The sequence below is a fragment of the Accipiter gentilis genome, chromosome 33 (genome assembly GCF_929443795.1).
Source record: "Accipiter gentilis chromosome 33, bAccGen1.1, whole genome shotgun sequence".
In the NCBI taxonomy this organism is placed as follows: Eukaryota; Metazoa; Chordata; class Aves; order Accipitriformes; family Accipitridae; genus Astur; species Astur gentilis.
In genome coordinates, this window is record NC_064912.1 from 3,015,198 (window position 1) to 3,038,760 (window position 23,563).

The following is a 23,563-nucleotide window of genomic DNA, read 5'->3' on the forward strand; positions in this document are numbered from 1 at the left end:
GGTGGGCTGGGATCCAGCCCTCTCTTCATTTCTCTTCCCTTCCCCGCCAGCTGTCTGTACATAAAGGTTTCTGTTCACTGCCAGCTGCCAGGCCGCGGAGGGGACGAGGACGCTGAGCCCACGGGACTGGAAAGCCCCCGCCGCCCCGCTATCCTCGTCCTCTCTGCCTGGAGCCCGAAGGAACAGCTGCCCTTGTCTCCAGTGGGACATTTGGGTGACAGCGGGGGGGTCGCAGCCCCGGTTGCCCGTGGGTGGGCAGCTATCGGTCTGGCGACCCCGAGTCTTTTTGGGAGGCAAGGGAAGGGGGCTGCATGCACGCACACACACACACACCCCCCCGGGGACGGTCGCCCCCGGGGTGGTTCCTATGCCGGGGGTCAGTCCCAAGGGCAGGAGTGTCCCGGCGAGCCGGGGCGGGGGTCTCTGCCCCGCTCACGGTGCCCTCGCCGGGGCGGGCACGTCCCTGCGCTGGGGACAGTCGGGGACACGGGACACGCGGGGGGGCGGAGGGGGCGTGTCCAGCGCGGAGGGGTGGGGCTAAAGAACAAGGGCGTGTCCCGGGGCGGGGCCGGCGGCGGCCCCGAGGCGGGCGGAGCGGCGCGGCTGGGCACGGCTCGGCTCGGCTCGGCGCGGCCGGGGCATCATGAACCGCTTCAAGGCGTCCAAGTTCCGGCACACCGAGGCCCGGCTGCCCCGCAGGGAGGTGAGCGCCGTGGGACGCTCCCCGCCGTCCGGTACCGGGGTGCGGGGGTGGCGGGGCCGGGGCTCCCGGCGGGCGGGGGCGGGGCGGCCCCGGTAAGGCGCGGCTCCGGGTCCAGCTGCTGCCGTCACCGCCGGTATGGCGGGGTCGTACCCGGGTCCCCCACCCGCTGCCCGGTCACGGTACGGCAGCGTCGCCCGGGCGGCCCCTCCTTGGCACCCACCGCTTCCCGCCCGGACAGCCTGTCACGGGGTGCTCTGCAGCTGGGTGCTGGCGGGGGACCCCAGCCCCTCCCGGGGCGGTACAGACCCCCCAACCTGGCCCGGGGGCTGCTCCGGTGCAGCCAGTGCCGCTGATTTGGGGTACCCATCCCGTGGCAGCAGGGAGCAGGTCTGTGCCCCTCCTGCTGCCAGGCCCAGGCTGGGCACAGCTGGCACAGGCGGTTGGCCCCCGGTTTGCGCTGCCCGCTGTCCCAGCTCAGCTCGGTACCTGGCCCGAGCTCAGCCCATGCCGGCCAGGGAAGCACGCACCCTGAGTGTGAGACGCCGGGCCCCGGTTCTGCAGGCAAAGAGGAAGCGCTGGAGCCCCGCGGGATGGTGCTGAGCTCCGTCACCCTGCTTGCAAGCTGCGGAGCTCAGCACCACCGAGGTCAGGCAGGTCTGGTGGGTCTCGCTGGGCTGCACAGAGCCACGTGGTGCCCAGCTCCGGTCTTTGCCCCACGAATAACCAGCCCCAACCATGCTGAGCATCGTGATCCATCTTGCCTCATGAAGAGATACTGGGTCAGGGATGGGTTGTGCTGGATGAGCCACATCAGGGAGTGTTATCAGGACACGTAGCCCTTCCAGGGGATCCCCAAGCCGGACACCCTTTGCCCGGCATCTCCGCAGTACCATGGGCGTGAGCGAGGCTGCTGCTGCTCTGCCGTGGTGGAGGTGGGTGGTGGGATTCTGCCCGGGTGGCTCCCAGCCCATGGGGCCGACAGGAGCTGGCACAGCTGGAGCAGAGACCCTGCCAGGGATGGTCCCATGTGGGGAAGGGACAATGCGGGCCAGTTGTGTGGTAACCAGTTGTGCTGGGGTGGCACGCAGGTGTGGGAAGCTGGTACCCTTCAGCATAGGCCGTGTGGCCAGAAGCAGAGGGCTCCAGCTGGATGGGTGATGCTGCTAAAAATCATTGTGTCTTGTTGCCTTTGAAAAGAATTTGGCGGTCCCCAGGGCCACCAACATATTCATCTCCCAGTTCTTGGGTATCAGCACTCTCCTTCCCCATAACTTCCCAGCCAAGCCGTCCTTGTGCCAGGCTGGCCTGTCCTGCACTTGTACGCCTCTGCAGACCCGGCGAGTGCCCAAAACATCCTCCTGACCTTCAGCTGTAGCAAGGGATGTGGTGGCTGCTGCCATTGCACCTGGCCTCAAGTATCCCACCATCCCCACGGCGTGCCACCCTCAGTGTATCTGCAGAGCAGATGGCAGGTCGCCGAAATCTCAGCTGGCTAACTGTTCAGCTGCGAACCTCAGGGTGCAGATTAGCTGCTGCTAATGGCCGGCCCAGAGAGCGTGCATGTCTGTGCAGTGTGGCTGCTGGGACGCCTGGCCATGGGGGGGTTATGGCATTCTCTAGGCAGGGACATCCCTGCCAGGGACGTTGACTGCCCTGGTGTTGGTTCCCATGGTGGGCGAGATCTGCAGGATGCTAAGGGATGGTGTGCTCTCGCCCTGGTGTGCAGGGAGGTGTCTGCTCTGCCTCCGGCAGACTGCACTGGGCTCAGCTCATGGGAGGTGGCCTTTCCGAAAGACATTTCCCATCCAGGAGTGAAACGTGTCCCTGGGAAGCGAGGCCACGTCACCTAGCTCTGCGGGGCAGTGGGTGGGAGGTGGACATCTCGTCTCCAAACCCATCTCGGGTGTCACAGCGGGAAACCACTGTTCGTGTCCCCAGCCGAGCAGAGCAGCTTGTTTACGGAGGCGAAGGCAGACACTTGACCTGGCCGGATCAGGAAGCGCAGTGTAAACATGAAGGATCACATCTGAGTCGCTTCTCCCCGTCAGGCAGCGTCTGCAGGGCTCTGCTGGCAGAGGCGCCCTGAAAGCTTGCGGTTTGTTTTAGGGACGTAGCCAGGATGGTAGCATATGCTTTACCAGCTGCCCTGGCGTGCTGTGGTAAGGATCATTTCCCCGAGGGCTCCTGCCTGTGTGCAGGGACGTTGCGGGGCCAGGATGGACCAGCTCAGCGGTCCCTCTGCGAAAAATTGCAGTACTCCAGGATGCTGGGAGCCAGATGTAGCTGGTATCCTCCATCGCTGCAGGACCAGTGCAAGGTGATGGGACACAGATTGTGGAACCCTTCCTCCTGGGTCTTGCCCATGCTTCGGACCTGTTCCCCATCCCTGCTACAGCCCCCTGCCCACTCACTGGGTGCAGGGAGAGGAACCTCCCTTTGGCAGGAGAAGGGTTAACAGGTCTGCCACCGAGCAGGCTGCTGTGTCAAGGACGAGAGGAAGTGCTGCAGGCACCGCTGCTCTCTGTGAGGCCTCAAAAGGAAGCCGTGCAAAGAGAGGAAACTCAGGGCTCAGTCCTTTTGGGGCTGCATACGCAGCTCCCTTCCCTGCAAAGGGCTTTGCCCTGCTTGTGGGGTATCCACCACTCCGGACACCTGCTGCAGCTCTCTGTGATGCTGGTGGCTGCCAGTGGGTGTACAGGCATGGTGGCAGCCATAAAACACCAGCTGTTGCCTTTGCTCGAGGGTTGGACTTGGCCCTGGGTGTGCCGAGGAGCTCCTGGTCCTGATGGCCACTTGAGGTCGAGTGTCTGTGTCACCTGGAGCAGGTCAGGCTCATGCCTGGGCATCCCAGTGTCCCACAGGTGCAGTGCTCGGCCATGGAGTAGTAGTGGGAAACACTGCAAAGCAGGATTTTGGTTTTGGAGCTGTGATGAAGTTCCTTGGCTGCGTGTCCATGCAGGAAGCATGCTGCTGGAGGCGTTTATCTGCCTTGGTCAGCCACAGTCTGACCCCATGGTTCTTCACAGCCCAAGAGCCTTTGTCCCATCCCAAATTCCCTGACATCAGTTTATCACAAAGTCCTCCGAGCCCTTCCCGAGGGCAGGAGAGCCCAGGGCTGCGACAGTTTTGGGGAGAGACAGTGCTGGGAGCTGGGATGCTCCTGACTCCTGTTCCTGGCAAAGTTGGCCCCAAAGCCTCCAGCCCCGGTGACGGGCTGCGCTTTCAAGCAGGGAGCGTGAGCAGCCACATTACCCCGGCCCTCCCAGAGGACAGGGCCCTGCAAATGTGCCTCCGGCATGATCCTGTGGTATCAGCAGCCTCCACGTGGTACCAGGCCCATCGGCATGGAAGCTCTGTTGGGCCTGAGGGTCTCTAGCGATGCTGTGCCGATGCTTCATTTGTGTCCTCTCCAGCCATGCTCCAGCCACGGCATCGGGCCCCTCCAAAACAGAGTTTTCTCCTGACGTGGGTTTTCCCTCTCTGTCCCAGGCCTGGATCGGGGGTATCCGAGCGGGCTCCATCACATCCTGTGGGAACCACGTGAAGGCCAGCTGCCGCTGGATAGCGTTCAATGCCGAGGCGGCAGGTGAGACACAAGGGAAGGGGTGCTGAGCGTGGCTGGGGGGGTGGGATGGATTTACCCCTGTGGGCCCTGCGGGGCTGGGTGGTGTGTCAGCCCCACGGACCCCAGGAGGCACGAGGGCAAGTGGAGGAGGCTTTCCCAGGTTCCCCCAAAGGTGCTGACAGTCCCGCACCTCTTGGCTGGTTGTCCCCCCGCTGTTTCCCAGGCTGTGGGGGTTTCTGGGAGCGTCTTGTGGGCGATGGGCAGGCTGGCAGGCAGCTGGTGACCTGCTGCTGTGTCCTCTCTTGCAGGTGTGCTGGGCATCGTGCCGCTGGAGTGCAAGGATGGAGGCAAGAGGACCGTGTCTCAGCTCTGCTGCCACTCGGGTGAGCTGGGTGTCTACTGGCCCCAGTCTGGTTTGTCCCACGCCTCCGCCATGCTCTGCACCAGGGCACCAAGAAGTCGGGTACCACCTCCCACCTCTGCAGGAGGTGTTCGGCCCTGCGTGGGCTGTGCAGAGGGGCTCAGGTGCTGAGTCCTGGCCCGGGATGCTGTGTTGGGCTGTCTCCCAGGGGATGGGCTAGGGGAGACACTGGAGTCCCCAGGAACCGTCACCCATGGGCAGGGTGACCCTGACAAGTCTCACTTGTGTGCGAGGCACAAGCCGACTGCAGCCACCCTGACCATGTGGGGCTTTGCCAGGCTGGGCTTTTGATAAGGAGCTGAATTGATCCACTCCATCTCTCCAGCTGCAGCGAGGTCTGGACACGTAGCTCTTGCTCACGCTCTTCTTCTAGCACACCCTTCCCAAGTTACTCATTGCACGCCCTGAAGTTCCCAGTACACCCAGCGCTGGGCTGGCACCGGAGCTGGGGACGGCATCACTGTGGGTGTACCTGGCTCCAGCAACGGGAGGAACAGGCCGGACCGGTGGCCACGTGGCCCTGAGCAGCTCTGATGTGGGCAGAGTGAGTGCTGCCGGGGAAGAGGCAGCTGGCAGCATTGCCCCTGGCAGAGGACCGTGCGCTGTGGAGGCGGAGGGCTCTGCCTCCTGCCTGGGCATGGGGAAAGAGTGGTGGGGACCTCAGGGTACCCCTCCCCTGGTGTTGGAGCAGCAGTGCCAGCCCAGGGGGCACTGACCACCCATTTTCTCCCCAGAATTGCACCAGAGCCGGTCCCAGCACTGCCTTCCTGCGTGCGGTGCCTTGGCATCGCTGCAGGACTGCGCAGCGTGCCCAGCCTGTGTTGCCTCCGCCCGGCTCGGTCCCTGCCCCAGTGGCGCAGGACTGGGCACAGGGAGCTGCACCGTGCTCGCAAGCAGGCCAGCAAGCTCCATTGCTCCCAGGGCAGCGCTGGAGGGGTGCACAGGGAGCCAGCATAACATTAACGGCTTCTTAATGAGATTTAGCATGAGCTCTTTGAAGCCGGCCGTGCCAGAGCAACGCCTCCAAAGCGGGGAAGGGATTTTTCTCTCATCCTGGGGCAAATGCAACAGAGTGAACTGCTCGCTTTTTCGTGCCTCCTGGGCCTGTCTCTCCGCAGCCTCCTGGAAGCAGAAAAGTACACAGTGACCTACTTTCCCAAGCGTGCCAAATGCATCTGAGGGGCTGCTGCTGATGGTGCCAGCCTTCCTCCCGCAGGGCCCTGCTGCCGGAGCCGCAAGGAGCGTCCCTGCCGCCGGCGCGCCGAGCCGGGGCGTTACAAAGGGAGCCTTGTTACCAGCACAGCCCCAGCTGGCCATGGCCTCACTTGCCGGCATCCGGGCCGGCACAAATGCCCTTGTGCTGTTCATGCTTTTCCCTGTGCCTCCTGGGGATGTCTGTCCTGAAATCAAAGCCAAACCTGGGTGGTGGTGGGTCAGACGGAGAGATGCAATTGCACAGTTGCTACCTTTCAGGGCTCCCGTGCCCCACCAAAAGGGTGCGAGACCCTGACGGACAGCATGGAGGTGCTCAGGCTTTCGCAGCAAAGCTGAGCTGCTCCAAAATGCCTCAGTGGGGCTGGATCTGACCCCATCTGCCTGTTCCTGCCTGCACATGTGCGTTTATGAAAAAGGTCAGGTTGGGGAAGAGCAAAGGCGGGCAGACACGCTGTCTGCAGGGGTAAGGTGAGGACGAACCTCTGCCCTTCTCCTTCCAGATGTGGTGACGGACTTTGACTTCTCACCCTTCGATCAGCTCCTGCTGGCTACGGGCTCTGCTGATGAGATGGTGAGTGCTCGGTGCCAGGTGTCCCAAGGGGCACCCTGTGTCCCCCAGTGTGTCTCTGGGATTCACTGTAGCGCCCGGGGCAGATGGAGCCGGAGTGATGGGAATAAGAGGATCCTGGGGAGGAGGGTGCCAGCCGTGGGGAGCGGTGTGGGACGTACCCAGGTTGTGGGGGGCAAGACAGATGGTGTCAGCCACGGATCAGCCCTCTCCCACCTGGGGTGCCCACTGCTCTGATCCCACCGAGCTGCGCTGAGGGGTCACCTGGTGTCCTCAGGGACCAAAGCCTGGAAAAGCAGCAAGCCCAGGTCAAGCGCTGCCGGCACCCAGCCAGGTCTGGCTCGCCTGCCTGGGGACTGACCTACCTCTTCCTGGGGCTGCAGATGAAGGTGTGGCGCCTGCCCGAAAGTGGCCAGGACATGCCCAGCAATGCGGGGCTGACCATGGGGCCTGGAGGGGGTCCGGTAGACATGCTACAGTTCCACCCCACAGCAGACGGCGTCCTGGCCAGCGGCGCAGGGAAGCGAGTCACCATCTGGGACGTGGCGCAGCAGCAGCCGCTGACAGGTAAGCATGGCCCTGCCTGCCGGCTCCTGCCCGTGACATGTATCTCCACCACGCTGGTGCCTGGACTCAAGCAACAGGCTCAAGTCTGGACCTTGGTGTCACTGAGCAGACAGCATGGGTGGCTTTTGGGGCAGGGAGCACCGCAGCCTCTCACGCGTGTGCAGGGGCCCGCTGATGTAGCAGTGTAAAAGGCTCCTGTACTGCCCAGGTTGTCTGCAGCACCTTCACTGAGGATCCCCTGGGGTGACAGGTCCCTCTCCCTGCGTGTCCCAGTGCGTGGGTAGACGTGGGTGCTGTGGGCTGTTGCTGACCAGCCTTGCCCAGACCTCAGCTAACCCGATGGGGAGAGCAGGCTGGGCGGCAGCGTGGGGGTGTCAGTGCCCCGTGGCTTTTCCAGGGCTCCTGCCCTTCGGATCAAGCTGTCAGCGGTGCGGGGATGCTCCCTGCACGGACACGGCAGCATCCCTTGCTCTGGCTAACACCAGCTCTTCAGAAAGACCAGATCATTTCCCCTGGGAAGCGCTCTGGTGCTCCCGGGTGGAAAAGCGATGGCTCCTGCCCATACGCCTGCCTCATCGTCGGGAGGAGCCCTGCCTGATCCCGGTCCTGAGCCTGCTTTCCTCCCACAGCCCTGGGCTCCCACGAGGACCAGCTGCAGAGCCTGGCCTGGAAGCGAGACGGCCGCCTCCTCGGCACCTCCTGCAAGGTGAGCGGCTCGCACGGGCGACCTCGCCGCGGCCGGGACGGCTGTCGGCCGTGCCCTGGTGCCGGGGGGGGGGGGGGGGATGCAGGGTGACCCCATTTTGGGGAGAAAAGGGCAGAAACGGGGTCAGCGAGCAGGGCCGGAGCCGAGGAGGACGGGAGCGCTAGATGGCGCCTGCCGCTCGCTGCCCGCGCGCTACCGGCCACGCTAGCGCGTGGGTCGTGCGCAGGCCCCGCGTGGAGGCCGAGTGGGCCGAGCGAGTGGGCCGAGTGGGCCGAGCGAGTGGGCCGAGCGAGCGGGCCAGCTGAGCACACGGGTCGAGTGTGCAGGCTGAGCGAGCGGACGGGCCTCCCTGCTAAAGCGCGCAGGCGGAGCGAGCGGGCGGCCTGAGCCAGCAGCCTCCCCTCTGCGTTAAGCGTGCAGGCCCAGCGCGGAGGCTCAGCGTGCAGGCCAAGCGAGCTGCCAGGCCCCCGGGCCGTGCATAGAGGCCGAGTGAGTGGGATCGAGCGTGCGAGCCCGGCTGACCGCGCAGAACAAGCCTGCGGGCTGAGCGAGCAGTCGGCCCCCCTGTGCCGACGGTGGAGGCTAAGCGTGCGGGCTGAGCGAGCAGGTGGGCTCAAGATGGAACGTGGAGGCCGGCCAAGCGTGCAGACTGAGTGCACAGGCTAAGTGAGCGGTTGGAGCCCCATACCAAGCGTGCAGGCTGAGCACAGAGGCTAAAACCCCAAGCCGTGCCATCTGGGGTGGGGGTCAGCCCCCAAGCCGTGCCGTGTGGCCCCCCAAGGCCCGCAGCACCGCTGTGCCGTGCCATGTGGGTCTAGCCGGCACAGTGTATGCGCCCCAGATAGCACCCCGGCAGCAAGGCTGGTACTGGGGCATCTCCCTGCTGCCTTTGCACCCCAGCCATCCCTTTCGGAAGGGCATCCCGCACCCTCTTTGGCCGTGGGGTGCCAGGCAGGAGGGGGTCTCGCTCCCCTGCCCACAGGATGCTGGGGAGTGCTGGCAGGATGACGTCCAAGGGTCGGACTCCAGCCCTGGCTCTACTTTGGAGGGTCCCCCTCTTCTCTGGGAGCAGTTTTGAGGGTGTCGGGGTCCTGGTGAGGCTGTGGGGGGTCCTGGAGGTGTGCCCCTACCTGTGATGTGGCCTGGAGGATGCTGTGTAAGTCGTCCATAAAGGCAGGCACTGCAGGAAGGAGAGTGATGAGCAGGAAGGAGGGGGGCTACTCGCTTCAGCCTTCTGCCTAATACAGACTGACATCCCGCTGGCCCTGGGGTCCTTAACCCTCCTCTGTTTTCTTTTTATCTCTACAGGACAAGAAACTGCGGATCTTTGACCCCCGAGCCAGCCCGACTGCCTCCCAGGTACTGTCCGTCCCGGGTGCGCTAGGCAACGTGGTGCAGGCAGCCCTGCCTGACCGGGGTGCCTGCTGCCTGCTGTGGGGTGGGCTTCGTGCCCCAAACTGTCCCAGCCCTGGCACAGCTTGGGAGAGGTGCCAGTGGCAGGGGCTAAAGGTGGGGGGAACGGGGCTGCCTCCTCCTTGGCCCCAGTGGAGTTTGGCACGGGGGATCCCTACCCTCCTGCCGGGGCCAGCGAGCTTCCCTGGTGCACTGGCATGCTGCTGCCGGGGCTGTCTGCCTGTGGGCAGCAATCCTGAGCCCTGCAGGCAGCGATCCCAAGCCCCGTGGGCACAAGGGCTGTGGTGGGACTTTGGGCTCCCAGGCTCTGCACCACCATGCAGGAGCTGGGCAAAAGGCTCTTGGGGATGAGGACCTGCCAAGGGTGAGGGCTGGGAGGCTGGATCCGCACAGCTCAGCAAATAACAGCGATTAGGAAATAAGTAGAGGACTTAAGCCTTGACGTCGAGTTTAAACAGCCTCTTATTAGAGGCTTCCTGTGGCTTGGGGGCTCTGGCTGCCAGCGGCTGCCGTCCCTCACTGCAGAAGGGGCTGGAAGCCTTTGGGAGGGGAGGGATGCAGCGGAGAGCAGGGCGAGATGGCTGCAGCGGGCTCTGCCGCTCCTTGCGCCTCTCCTGCCTCTGGCGCATGCGTACCCGTGGGCTCAGGAAGCCAATGGCCTCCGGTGCCTGTGCCTAGGCATGGTGGCAACCCCAGGCACCAACTGGAGGGAGCTAGTGCTCCAGCATCGCACTGCACCAGGACTCTCCTGCTGCCAGCTGCCCCTGGGTAGAGCCTGGACGCTGAGCTCCCATAAGGGCCCTGGGTGCTTTTTGCAGGTACGAGTAGTGCTCTGACCCTTCAGACAGCCTTATAAATACAACAACACAATATATAAATATAAACCCGGCGGTTCCACGTGCAAGTGAGCCAGGGCAAAGTGCTCCCAGCACAGTGGCCCCCACAATGCTCCCCTGCTCTGGGTGCCACTTGGTGTGGCTGCAAGGTACCAGTCTCTGCTCCCACATTCATCCTGCGCCTATCCACCAACGGTCCCAGGCACTGCTCCCCTCCCTGCCTGCCCCCCGCTTCTCCCCCTGCCAGACCTGTCGACTTGTATAACGGCGTTTCGGCAAAGCTGTGAGCACGATGGGCTCGAGCCAAGTCTCCTGGGGAGGGTGGACTCTGTCTCGCTGAGCTATTAAAAATAACGTGTGAATGATGGTGGCTGTTCAAAGCAGGCAGCTCACTTCCCTCCACTGCCGTCTGATCCAGCCCTGGGGCCGGCGCTTGGGGTTTGCCAAGAGAAATATGCACCTTCGCTGCCGCGGCCGAGCGCTGCCGTGCCGCAGCCCTAACCCCAGCTGGCTGAGAATTGATGAAGATGTTTAGTCTTGGAGAAGTACTGTGCTGAAGGGGAAAACTTTAAAATGCCATAAATCCTCTGGAAGTTTGCGCAGGGCTTGCTTAGCCAAGAGGAATAACACTCCTGTGTTTTGTTTTTTCTTTTTTCCCCGGTTGCTGGAGGGCCGGGTTATTTGGAAGGGTTCCTTCTCCCCCGGGCCAGCGCGGTTACGAAACCGGGTGATGCTGGGGCCGCCGTACCGTGCCAGCACCTCGCGAGCTCCCGGCTTTGAAGTCACCTGTTTTTTTGCAGCAGTGAGCGAGGTGAGCGGTGTGATGGGTTTTCCAGCTGGGCTGGCCCCTGCGGCGCCACGGGCTGGGCTTCCTCCGCAGCAGGCAAAGGGCTCAGGCTCAGCACCACCACTGGCTCACCCCAGTCCCTTTGCAGCACACGGTGCCGAAGCCGGCCTCAGCAGAGGGCTGCTCCTCTGGGTGGTTTTCTTAATTTGCTGAGCCTGCCTCATTAAACTGTTCCTTTTTTTAGAGCAGGGGGAAAAGGATGAGAAGGAGCTAAAATAAGAGCCTCGGGGAGGAGGGGTCGCCGCCATGGTGCCGTGATGCCCGATGCTGCTCTCAGGTCTTGTGGATGCAGTACGCGAGGGGCTGGGGACCAAGGATGGATGGCGAGGAAGGTGACTGGCAGGCTGCCCACTCTCTGCGGCCGTGCCCCCGGCAGGGGCCTGAGCCCCCCCATTCCTGGTTACGTCCATGGCAGCTATTTTGAGCACGTTGTGGCAGCGGGTAGGAGCGTGTGACACAGTGAGAGCAGCGTGGCCAGGGTCTGGCTGACCCTGCAGCGTGGGTCATACGTACCCGAGGCCATCATTTCCCTTGGGAGAGCAGTGGCCTCATCCTGCTGGACCCCTAGCTGCTCATTGCTGCATCTGGGCTGGAGCAGGGAGCTGCAACTGCAGCGGCCCCTTTGCGAGTATTAGGGCTGTGCTTGCACCCCATTGCTGCTCGGCGTGCCTCCTCGGTGCCCCTAAACTGGCAGAGGAGGTGCCAGGGCCAGCCCTTTGCTGCAGTGGGTCCTGCCGTGCCTTCCTGTGCAGGCGTACTCCCCCTGCCTGGCTGGGTCTGGGTCCAAGCGCTGCTCTCCTTCTGGAGAGGTCCCGTGAGTCCTGTCCTCTGCCTTATCCCTTCCCAAGGCCATGCTGCCCCGGCCACAGCCTGCCTTCCTCTCCCACGGGTGCTGGTGGTCACCCCCTTGCCTTGACCCTCTCACTGGAAGCGAGTTACATCCTCTCCCTCGTGGCTTCGGCTCTGCCAGGGCTCAGTGCTTCGCTGCTCCTGCCCTCGCCTACCCTGCAATACCTGGGTAAATCCCACAAACCGTCCCTCCCGTGTCCCGCTGGGGACACCGGTGTGGGGGGACAGGGGACAGTGCTGAGCAGGGGGTCGGAACACTGGGAGGGTGCCCATACACCAGCTGATGCCCCAGGTGGGTCACCAGGACCAGCGCAAGGCAGCAATTTGGGTATGGCGGGGGGTACTAAGGTGGCATCTCTGCTTGCCCACTCCCCCAGCCATCCTCTCCTCTGGATCCTGGCAAGTTCCTGGGCTGGGTGCCCAGGCTTCCTCTCCCTGGGGCTAGTGGGGGCAAGATGGATGCACAGCACCCTGCCTGCACAGTGGGCTGGGGGTCTTGCCTGTCCTCTAAAGCAGTATTCTCCAAAGCAGGGTGCACACAGCAATCCGTGGGGGTGCAGGGGAAAATATTAGACCTTCAGCTGTACATGCATATCATTTATACATCAATCAATATACATCTGCTGGGGGGTGCATCGTCAAAAATATTGACTGATGGGTGTGCAACAAAAACACTTGGAGACGCTGCTGGCAAGAAGGGAGGTGGCTCATGGGAGCAGAAAGTTGCTACATGGGGGGGAACATCCCATGCCATGTGGGCATGCGAGCCAGTGCCCCAATTTGGTGTGGCAGAGCCGTGTCCATCGGACACAGCATTGCTCTGGGCCAGCAGCGTGCGGAGCCGATGGGCCGCATCCCGCCCCCGCACGCCGCGCGCTTGGGCGAGGGGCTGCATGCATCTGGCCGGCACCTGGCTCCCATTACGGGGCCGGGGCAGGCGCCGCCAGTGCCGGGTTGCGGGGCCACTGCCGAGCACGGCCAGTGTGGGATGGAGAGGAACCGGCTTCGTTCTCACGAGAAACTTCCCTCGCCGGCGGTTCAGCAGGACCGGGGGCGAGGGAACGGCCGTGCGCGCAGGACGAGCGCACGCTCCTGCTCACGTTTTAATGAGCTCTGGTTTAATGAGTGGGACCGGGGCTGAGGGCGCCTGGGGACATCTGGGAGGGTGTCCCCGTGGGTTTGTCCCCACCGGGGGTTTCTCCTCCCACCTCGTGAGCCATGCCGATGCCTGGGAGCACCTCAGGGCTCGCAGCCCTCCAAGCACACCCAGTGCAGGGCAGGACAATGCTGTCCCCACGAGGCTGGGGGTGCCCCATCCTTGCCCATGGTCCCAGGGGCGGGAGAGGGACTCCAGCTTCTCTCCCAAACCGTGGCCACCATCCCATGGGCCACATCAGCCCCCACCATGGTGGGAGAGTACGGCAGGGAGAGGGTCTCCACGGGCAGCGTGGCCGTGGAGGCAGAGCGATGCTGCGGCGAGGTAGAGATCCAGGCTGGGGTGACCTGGCTGTGCACACAGCCAGGACCCCACGGGCCCTGTGCGTCACCTCTGCCCAGGATCCGGCTGTCAGCCCCGGGCTGGTTGGGGACTGCTTGTTGGGGAAAAGCGCATTAGGATATAGAGAGACTTTTAGCCTTCCTCCCCCCAACCCCATCGGCGCGGTATCCCACGCTGGGGTCACCCCGGGGGTACCTGACTCCCAGCCTCAACAGCAGCTTCCTCCAGGCTGGGGGAAGGTCCGCAGCATCCCACATTCCCAAGGAGACCGTGGGAAGCTTTGAAAAAGTTGGCCTGGCTGTGGGCTGCCTATTTATAGCACTGCACGCTCGGCGCTCTCATGCTTCTGTTCCCCAGCGTAGCTGCACGGGACTGTTTATATTTCCTCTGTTCTGCTTCCCCCTCGGCCGTCCTTCCCAGGAATGCCACTTGGTATGGCAGACATGGGGAAGTTAAGGAGGATTCAGGATGAGCCAGCGACATCACGAGGGATGCGGGCACGTGGGGGCACCGGCTCGCTTTCGCTGGGTGCCCTTGCCTCCTGCTGGGGACGGCCTCGGCAGCTCGGCAGAGTGCGGGCAGGAGGGCGCGGGTGGGCGCTTCGTTTACCTGGGGCTGGGGTTCTGGGACGGCATTTCGGGAGCCCCCCAGCTTGCTGCCTGACCTGGGGCTCCTGGCAGGCTCATAAGAGAGCAAAAGTGGTTTGGGGATTTAATAACAGCCTCAGAGGAAAGCTTGCGGGGCTGGTGGCTGCAAGAAGAGATGAGATGCGGGAGAGGAGGGATAGGTGCTGATGGGTGCTGCAGTCTCCGCAGCCCACGTGGCCAGCAGGTCCCCGTTCGGCTGCCCAGGGAGGGAGGTCCTGCTCCCAGCCTAGCCCCATGCCTGGGCATCCGTGCCAAGGTGGGAGCCTCCGCAGCCATAGGGGCTGTCCTGGTGGGAGCCTGCTCGCCTTCCTGCCGCTTGCTGGGCTGGCAGCATCCTCCAGGACAGGGGCTGCATGGAGGCAGAGGGCTGTACTGGCAGTGGGGTGGGAGAGGCAGAGCCTGCACGGTGCTGATGGTACCCAGCTCCCCAGGGCACCACGGCGATGCTGCCATGGCCGGTGGGATCAGGGAGGTGGCATGGGCAGGAGGGGACTCACCCCAGTCCATCCCCACCATGACACAGACACCCCACACCAGGCAAGGGCCAGTGCTGGCAGCGTGATGGCTACCGGAGCATCACTGCCACCATGTGTGGTGGCTGGGATCCCTGCGCTCCCCTGGGGGCAGGTGGCAGCTCAGGGTCTTCCCAAGCTCCAGGCAGAGACCAGGAACGGGGCTGGCCTAGGAGAGGCTGCTCTGCTCTCCTGGCCAGCTCTGGAGTAACCAGGATTTGGCAGCGGAGGGAGATCACTCACATTCTTGTACCAGGAGTAGGATGCAGTGCCATGGTTAACCCCCTCGGCTCCCCAGGAAGCCATTCCCCCTGCCCCCCGTTGCCTCATGGGGTTTGGGGGTAGTGATGGCTTCCCCCACATGGACAGACTCATCCGTTCGGTACAGGGAGGAGATGTCTGTCCCTGGAGCCCGCTGCAGTGCCCTGGGCTGGGGGAACCCTCCTGCCCTGGCACCCGCTGGCAAAGGGATGGCTCAGCCTGACTCTGGCACCTCCTGCACCCACGCAGGTTGCTTCCCACAGGGGACAGATGCCTGCGGTCTGCTAGCCATGCTCATGGTCTGCTAGCCGCAGGGAGGGCTGAGCTGTTCTGGCCCCTGCCAGCCACAGAGTCTCTGCCAAGGGCAGAGCTGTGACCCCCCCCCCCCCCACCCCAGCTACTTCCCACCCCTCCAGCCCCACGGCTCTGCCCTGGGCTCCCCATCTCCAGCTCTCCCTGCCCTGCATCCCGGCTGAGGGTAACTGCTCCCGCAGAGGCAGGGATCACCCTGGGGATCACTCTGGTGCCGGGGCAGTGTTTGCTTTGTGTCAGGCTCTCCCAGGCAGCCGAGGAGCCGAAGGCGGTCGCTCCCTGCGGGCAGCTGTTACCAGCTCACCCGGCCCCAGCGAGGCATCGCTGCCAACAGCTGCATCCGACATGCCGGCCGTGCTCCCCAGTGCTGGCCCCCCCACAGCCCCCTGCAGCGGAGCGCTCCAGGGCTGCACCGGGAGCAGGGCTGGGGACCCCTGCCATGGGTACCGGCACCGTACCCCAGCCTGCGCTGGGAGGGATGGGTTGAGATGGGGAGAGGGACGGTGCAGGGAAACCCTCCACATGCAGCCGATCCGGCTCTGAGAAGGGAGCACAAGCTCCCCCCAGCCTGTGCTGCCTAAAACCAGCTGGGCTGGACCCACACAATGGGTTGGAGGAGGCTGGGCTGCCTCAGTGCTGGCGTGGCCAGGGAGCTGGGAGGCCTCCTCGGCTCCCTGCGTGCCGGCCTGGAGCTGGTGGGCTCCTCTCAGCCTGCCAGGGGGGATGAGCAGCTCAGGAGGGATGCCTGTCCCTTGGGCTGCAGCTGATCCCCTGCCCCAGGGACACAGAGGGATCCCAGCATCACCCTGGGCTGGGTGCCAGGGTGTCTGCCAGCACTAGGGACCCGCAGCAGCCCCACAGCCACCCCAGAGCTCTCGGCTGACCGAACCACGCTGGTGTCCACTGTCAGTGCCAGGCCACACCACCCCATCCCTGCCAAAACCCTCAGCACCAGGGGAGAGGACACAGAGCAGGAGCTCCCCAGGGACCCTCCCGGGACTGAATGTCATCTGGTCCCGCACGCTCACCTCTGGCAACATCTGCACAGCCAGGTGTCTGAGCCGCCACCGAAAGCAGAGCACCCCAGCCTCCCCGCATACTTGCTGCCATAAGTACTGCTCACCCAGGATGGAACTAATGCAGAAAACATGGCCCCCGTGCCACAGCCAGCACAACATGGGCTGCAAGCGGCAGCGACATCGCCCTGCCCTCTGCCAGCCGTGCCGCCCGCCTCGGGGAGCTGCGGCCCACCACCCTCAGGTTCTGTGCTGGATGATCCAGAGGACCAGCGGTGCGCGGGAGCCAGCGCAGTCAGCTATTGAATCTCCAGCTGTTGAGTTTTGGCTGCCACAGCCACACGGCTCAGGTGCAGAAGTGCTCTCCTGGCCGACGAGCAGGCTGGCCCCGGCTCCAGGGGTTTCCATCTCTCTCGGCACCGATCCTGGGACATGTTCCCTTCTCTAAACCCTTCACCCCAGCCGGGAGCCGGCTCCTGTGCCAGCGTGTTGGAGGTGGGGGGACGGGCCCCTCCTGCCCCACATCCTGCCCCTGCGGCTGGGAGTGCCGGGCTTGGCTTGGCCAGCGCTGCCTCTTCCAAGTGAGCCGTGCTGGCTGGCTGGCGAGCGCCGTGTTTGTGCTGGCAAGGAGGCTTGCGTGCCGGAGCCAGGGGGAGGATGAGCTTGGCACCATGTGCCTTTTCCCGCCCCGGCGGCAGGTCTCTCCGGAGAGTGGGCATCCCTCTGGGGCTGGTGGCCGGGACCAGAGGAGGCTGCTCCCGAAGGGGCTTCTCTGGTTTGAGGGGGTGGGAGATACGGCACCTCTGCGCACCCTCGCCCGCCTGCCGTGGTGGCAGAGCCTCGCTGGCGGTCACAGCGCGGTCGTGGCCGGTGGTGCGCAGTGCTCACAGCTCATGGGGGGGATGCAGCTCATGGGATGCGGCTCCTCTGGCACCGGGGTCAATGTGTGCATGCCAGCCTGGGGCTGTGGATGAGTGGGCACCCTCCTGTGCCCACCCTATTCCCCCCCCACCCCCACGCCGGGTCCCCCCCTGCCCCACACGGATGTGCCGGAAGCGCTGTGCCGGGTTTAGCTCTGGCAGAGCCCTCTGCTTTTCCATGCCAGCTCTGAAATTGTTAGCAGTCTTTTCTTGGCGCTTTGCAAACGAGCGTGAGGGGGCTGCAAGCGCTGCCTGCGCCATGGGGCGAGCGCTGGCTGCCGGCTCCCGCTGGGAAGCCGGGAACCACAGGACCCATCTGGGGGCCACATGGGAGCCGGCAAGCAGCCACCGCCGGCCCTGTGGTTACTCTTCCCCACCCATTCCTCGGCAGAGCGGCACCGGGGCCGGTGGGGGGACCTGGCTGGAGACGGTGGGCAGGATGAGGCGGTGGGGTGGACTGGGGGGTCCCAGCCCACAGGGAGCCCAGGGGCGAGGTGGAGCGGGGCTGCAGGTGCTTAGGGCAGTGTGGGAGCGTGACTGGGCTCAGTTTGCCCTGTGTTTCGGTAGCATCCGGACACACGAGGGGCACCCAGCTCCTGCAGCTGAGATTCGGCATGGATCAAGAGCCTGGGGATGCAGCTGGGGAAGTAAGTTCCTCTGTCATCGTGGCCATGGCCACAGCCAAGCTTCTTCGTGTGCCTGGCAGCATGGAGCAGCTTCCTCGTGGCATGCTGGCTCCTGAGCCCCCTTGCTGGGTGTGGGGAGAGCCCCAGGGGGCCATCCCATGCCCCCTTACACTCACGTTAGCTGCTGCCACCCTCCGCTCCTCACCAGGAGCCAGGCCAGCCACTCCACAAAGCAATCACGCTGGCACGGGCACAGGGTGGGGGCTCAGGACTGTCACCGCTTGCAGGCTGTCCCCACTACACTGTCACCACAGGCATCTCTCAGCGGAGTCAGGAGCCAGCACTTGGCTCCATGTGCTTGGCCCCGGAGTGGTTCACAGCCACCGCCGGTGAAGCACGCGTCCCACGCAGCATTCCCAGCGCAGCCAGCGGCGATACTGACAGCCGTGTCTCTTGTGCCTTTGCAGAGTGTCCCGGGACATGAGAACAACAAGGATTCCCGGCTGCTCTGGATGGGATCCAGCGATTGCCTCATCTCCGTCGGGTTCAGCCAGGTACGGTCCTTACCTGGAAGGTGGCACTGATGCTACCGGCATGTCCCAGCCCCGCTCCCTGTGGCAGCTGTGCTGGCGCCCCAGGTGCTTTTGGGATGACCTGTCCCCCATGAAAGCAGGACGTCCCCTCGCCAGGTGACCTGGACCTTGCTGGGGATGGAGGGAGGCTGGCTGGTGAGGGAGGTGGTGCTGCAGGGCCGGCCGGGCAGCTCCGGTGCTCACTGACGCCATGTCTGTGCCCCTGCAGATGCGGGAGCGGGAGGTGAAGCTGTGGGACGTGCGGCAGTTCAGCAGCGCGATGCTCACCGTGGCGCTGGACACCTCGCCCGGGTAGGGACGGGGACTTGCCACAGGGTGGGAGTGTGGGCAGGGGGGGATGCGGGGTAGCGCGGCGGGGATGCCATGGTCAGACACCCATGGGGAGCACGGTGGTGGAGCAGGAGGAGGCAGAGAGCTCCTGGCACCGGGACAAGGCTGGGGACAGCATGGTTGCGTCCCTGGCACCATTTGGGTGGGATGGGAGGGCAGTGGCAGTGCTGGGACCAGTGCAGAGGTGTCCCCAGCAGCACTGGGATGGGACGGGCACTCTATGGTGGGTGGTGGCACTGCTGGGGACAGCACCAGCAGTGTCTGAGGTGGCTGCTAGCTGGGTGGGTGCCTTCATTGGGGCGGCACGACAAGTCGTTGTGGGCGAGCGAATCCCTTTGGTACTGCCTGCACGCTGGAGTGGCTCAGCCCTGACCCCCTGCTTACAGTGGGGCCGCGGTGCTTTGTGCCGTGGTGCCATGGCGGCTGCCCAGCCAGCCGTGGTGAGGCCGGCGGCAGAGCCATGCTTGCCGGGTATCCCTCGGGGAAGTGGAAGAGGAACTTTTGTGGCCGTAAGGGGTCAGCGCCCCTTGTCAAGTAGTGATGGAGCCATCTCCTGTCTGTGGGGCACCACTGAGGTGAGGAACACTCCAGTTGGACCCGGCCTGGCCTCTCCCACACCGCCCGGCGAGCTGGCTCGGCGCCGGCAAGGAAACAGGAGAAAGAGGAGGAGGAGGCAACGCTTTCATCCCACCAGGGTGACGGGGTTTTGGGGCAAGGTCCTTACCGGGCTGTGCTGGAAGCTGCCAGCTCTCCCTAGAGCTGCTGGCAAAGCACAGGGATGCCGGGACCCTCGCTGCACATCAGGCTGGCTCCGTGGCGGGCCGGGATGCCAGAGCAGGCTGGGTGGTCGGCAGCCGCCGGGTGCCGATACGGGGCCTCTGGCAAGGAGCTGAGTGAGCCGTGACAGCGGGGCCGGCCCTTGGCCGCCCTGCCGGTATCCACCGCGCCGAGGTGTCAGCTCTGAGCCGGTGCTGGCGGCAGCTGGGACTGACAGGAGGAGAGAGGATCGGCTGAGGGCACAGTGCGAAGGTTCTGGCACGGTGGCTGCAGGAGCAGCCCCAGGTGGGAGCTGGCAGGGAGGCTGATGGAGCATCCCTTGCCCTCCTGTGAGCTACTGGGGTGAGCAGCTCACAGCTCTCCCGCTCCCCAGCTCCGCCGGCACAACAGGCAAAGGCAGCCATGGGGTTTCCACATCCAGCCTCGGTGATCAGACGTCATTAGTGTCCAGAGTGAACACTCCTGCGGGAGGCGAGGACACACAGCGTGCTGCGAGGGGACGCTTTGGGGTCCCTTATTGCTGCCAATGGAGAGTCCAGTGGGAATTACCCCAAATCCCACTGCTTCTCACACCCCATGCGCGTGGGCCTCCCCGCCGGCGCTGGGCCGGGGCGAGCCAGCCCGGCTAAATTGGATGCAGACACCAGGCTGCACTCAGCCCCCTTTGCGCAGGCTGGAGTTATTTTGGCTGCTGGGTTTATCGGCCGCCAGGAATGCGGCTGGCGGGCGCTGCCTGCACGTCATGCCGGGGCTCTGCTGGGTTGCGGCTGCGTGGCGGAGCGATAGGGAGAGGGGCTGGGGGTAGTGGGGGTGAGCGGGGACCCCCCCGCAGTGCCGGGTAGCCGCCAAGGAGCGGGAGGTGCTTTTTTTAGGCAGCCGCGCCGGGGCCGGCCTCGCTTCCAGCCCCAACCACTCCCCGCCTGTAAATCTCAGGGAGATGACAAATGGCGGAGGGGGATTTGGGCTGGCTCCCAGCAGAGGTGCCGAGCGGGGGCCCCGCTCTCCCTCCGGCAGAGTTGTCCCGGTCAGGGGCCGGTGGGGTGCGATGCTTGGGAGCCCCAGAGCCATGGCTAGGGCAGGGGGTGGAGGGTTTGGGGATCGCTGGGTCCCCCCCGGAGGCAGTGCCCAAAGAGAGGAGCTGCAGGCTCCGGTCAGGCTCGGTGCAGGGATGCTGCTGCTCCAGGGATGGCGGTTCAGCACCCTGGGGATGGTCGAGCAGCCGTGGGGCTGGGGTGCCTGTTGTGGGTCTCCAGCATGGCCGTGGGTGCCCGGCATGGGGCATCGAGGACTATCCGGCAGCACAGCCATGCCATGAGTCGCGCGCATGGGGAGCCAGGCACAGCAGCAGCAGCTCATCGAGGCTCTTTGAGGAAGCAATCAGTGGGCGGGCAGGAAACTCATACCATTCATTACTGACGCCAGGCCGGCAGGAAGGGGAGCCCGCGTCCCCACCGCCTCCCCACCGCGTCCCCACCGCACCCTGCCGCGGGGGCCTTTGCCCACCGAGCCTGTACCACGCATCCCGGGCACCCTGTGGCACCCCGAAAGGGACCATGGCATGCCCCAAGGTGGGGGACACCCCCAGCATGCCCACCCCAATGCCCACAGCTGCACTGAACCCCATGGGGTGGCTGCACCCCTGCCCAGCATCTGCAGGGGAAGAGGGCAGAGAATGGGGGGCACCGGCTCCATTCACCCCCACATCAGCAAGTGTGTTTTGGGGGTCCCCACGCCAAATCCTGAGCAGGCAAGATCTTTGTGACCACGTAAACTTCATTTTCAAAGCACCCCAGCTGTGCCAGGCCATGCTCAGGAGCTGACACCCTCCCCCCCCAATGCCTAGACCCCCGAGGGAGCCAGTGGTAGGAGGGACAGGTGGCCACGGCCCCTCTCCATGCCATGGTCCTCAACGTGCCGCCTTCGGGTACCCGCTGCTCCCTTCAACTTGGGTTTTGTCTTCCCCCCCTCACCCCGGCCCCCTTTAATTAGATCAAGGAGCAGCAGGGCAGGAGCCAGGAAGGGGCCTCAATAGGTTATTGTTGCCCTAAATTGTAACCAGCACCGGTGGGGTTGGGTTACCGGCTCTGACTCGAGGTCAGTGACCAGACCCCACTGCCGCGCGCCCGGCGGCCGGCACAGCATTGCCTGGGGCCGGTGCCGTCACGGTGCTGGGCCAGTGAGAACAGCAGCTCCCTTGTGTCACCGCATCTTTCAGTGTCCCAAAAATGTCCCTAGGGAGGCCAAGGGTGCTCTCTCGCCAAGCGGGGGAGAGGGCAGCCTCCTGCCCACGCTGCCGCCGGCTCGGGACTGCGCCTGGGTCGGTAGGGATGAGGTGAGCGGGTCTGCAAAGGTCCCGGGGAGCCGTGTCCCTGTGGCGGGTGCTGGTATTGGGCAGATCCCCACGGGGCAGGACGGTGGTGGGGGCTGAGAAATGGGGACGGCCGCATCCCCACCGCCCTTCACGGTCCGAAGTCCACCAGAGCTGGGAGGTGCCAGAGCCGGGACCTGCCTGTGGTGGGGAGCCGGCATGGCAGGATGTTTGTGGAAGGATTTGGGGCTGTTTGGCTCCTCCAGTGCTGGAGCAGGACATGGAGGGGCCTGGGCAGTTCCCCGGGGACACTGCCCAGGGATGCTCAGTCTCCATGCGCTGTCCCTGCCCCAGCCAAAGCCTGAGGCTGAGCCGGCTCTTGGGGACCGGGCTTGCAGCCCCGGCATCTCCCAGCCCCAGCCCTTGAGTGCACCAAGGCACATGACCCCACCGAGGCACGTCCCCCCACTGTCACCCTGCCACCTCTCCCTGTTCACCCGCTGTAGTGGGACCTTGATGGCCAGTCCTGCTCCCATCCCGCCTGGCCCTGACACCCTGTGCACTGCTTTTTCCTAGGACTTAGCCCTTTTGGGTCGTGCTGGGTGTTTTGTGGGTCTCTGACAACACCCACCCCAGCAGCCAGGTCTCAGTGGCAGAGCCCTGACCAGGACAGGTCCATCCCTGTCCCTCTGCAGACCCCCTGTCCCCCCCCCCGCCATGTGTGCCTGGGCTGGCAGCTGCTTGCCAGCAGCAGGGAAGGGGCTTTTCCTGCTACTTCCACTTGGCTGCCAATCTCAGACACAAGGAGGGGGGAGACGCCACCCCATCAGCTGCCACCACAGTGAGACCTGTCCCCGTGGGGGCGAGATGCTCCAGGGCAGCCGCACTAAGGGGGGGGTTAATGCCGGGGCAGCCGCCCAGCCCCACCGCCTGCCCCAGTAATTACACTGTGTAAAAATAGCCCTGTGCCATGCGCGGCTGCTTGGTCGGGAAGGCAAGCAGCGGCAGCGCCGAAATCGCTCCCAGATGGGCCATGGCTTCAGCCCACTGCCGCCACCGTGGCTGACCAGTGCTCCCCAGCTCCAGCCTCCCCCAGCTTTCCAGTTAGCCAGTGGGATTTCTGCCTCTCCACAAGCTCTTCCTGGCAACCGATGCTTTGCAGCAGTGCGTGGGGCCGTTGGACGGGCACACGCCTGCCCTCGTCCCAGGGGAGCGGGGATGGGGACCCCTGGCACCCCGCACCGAGGCAGCCTGTCCCCCCGGGGCTCTACTCTGGCCATGAGGACCTGGGGGACCCAGGGGACCAGACTTTGGTTTCCACGGGGCCAGGGATGTTTCTCTTGAGGCCGGACACCTGCAGGCTTGCAGCCGTCGGGGTGCAGGCAGGATGCTGCCCGCGCTGGGCAGTGCTGGGCCAGCGCTGGGGGCAGCAGGACTTGCCCCGGTGAAGCCAGTGGCTCCTCCCGTTGTGGTTCCCTGCCGACACCCCCCCCCACCCCCGCCGATACTGCTAGTGGCTTCTGGATCTGGCTCTTGGTTACCGGCCCCGCTGGATTGCATAGCGTAGCGAGAGGGATTTTTTTGGGTTCATTTCAGGGGGTTTTGCAATCCTTCCCCGGCGCTGATTCAGCTCGGAGGAATTAGCAGCGCCGCACGATGTGCCGCACAGAGTCGCTGGCAGCGGCCAGGGGGACTTTTCGTGCTGGGGTTTGGGAAGCCGCAGGGGCTCAGAGGCTGGAAGGGTGCATTTTGGGCACTGCCGAGCAACCACAGAGCTGCCTGGGTGCAGACATGGGTGTCAGGAGGGGGTCTGAGCCCCACAGGGCGCTGAGCCCTGCTCTGGCCACAGCATCCCCATACCCCTCTGTGCCGAGGCCGAGCCCCATTGCCCCCAAAGCCTTGTGGCACTCCAGCCCCTTCCCCGTGCAGCCGCTGCTGGCCCGCAGCCCGGTCTCTTCCCCACTCCTCCCAGCTCCGGTGAGCCACCATGAAAACCTTGGCTCAGGGCTTCCTGCTGCGCTGCACCTGCCAAAGCCGAGCCCCCCTTGGCTCCTGCCGTGCCAGGGGAGCCGG

At 64.7% G+C, this 23,563-nt stretch overlaps 1 protein-coding gene across 3 annotated transcripts in view; it reads left to right on the plus strand.

The window, feature by feature from the left end:
* Positions 1-574: 574 nt before the first annotated feature.
* Positions 575-23,563, plus strand: part of LOC126033990 (mitochondrial import inner membrane translocase subunit TIM16-like) — a 42,169-nt gene continuing 19,180 nt past the window's right edge. For all 3 annotated transcript variants that reach the window (XM_049791156.1, XM_049791151.1, XM_049791152.1), the window contains exons 1-9: positions 575-703; positions 4,193-4,289; positions 4,577-4,651; positions 6,405-6,475; positions 6,856-7,039; positions 7,669-7,745; positions 9,054-9,104; positions 17,950-18,036; positions 18,284-18,366. In XM_049791156.1, coding sequence (XP_049647113.1) covers positions 644-703; positions 4,193-4,289; positions 4,577-4,651; positions 6,405-6,475; positions 6,856-7,039; positions 7,669-7,745; positions 9,054-9,104; positions 17,950-18,036; positions 18,284-18,366 — 785 coding nt within the window. In that variant the 5' untranslated portion in view covers positions 575-643. The remainder of the gene's footprint in view (positions 704-4,192; positions 4,290-4,576; positions 4,652-6,404; positions 6,476-6,855; positions 7,040-7,668; positions 7,746-9,053; positions 9,105-17,949; positions 18,037-18,283; positions 18,367-23,563) is intronic.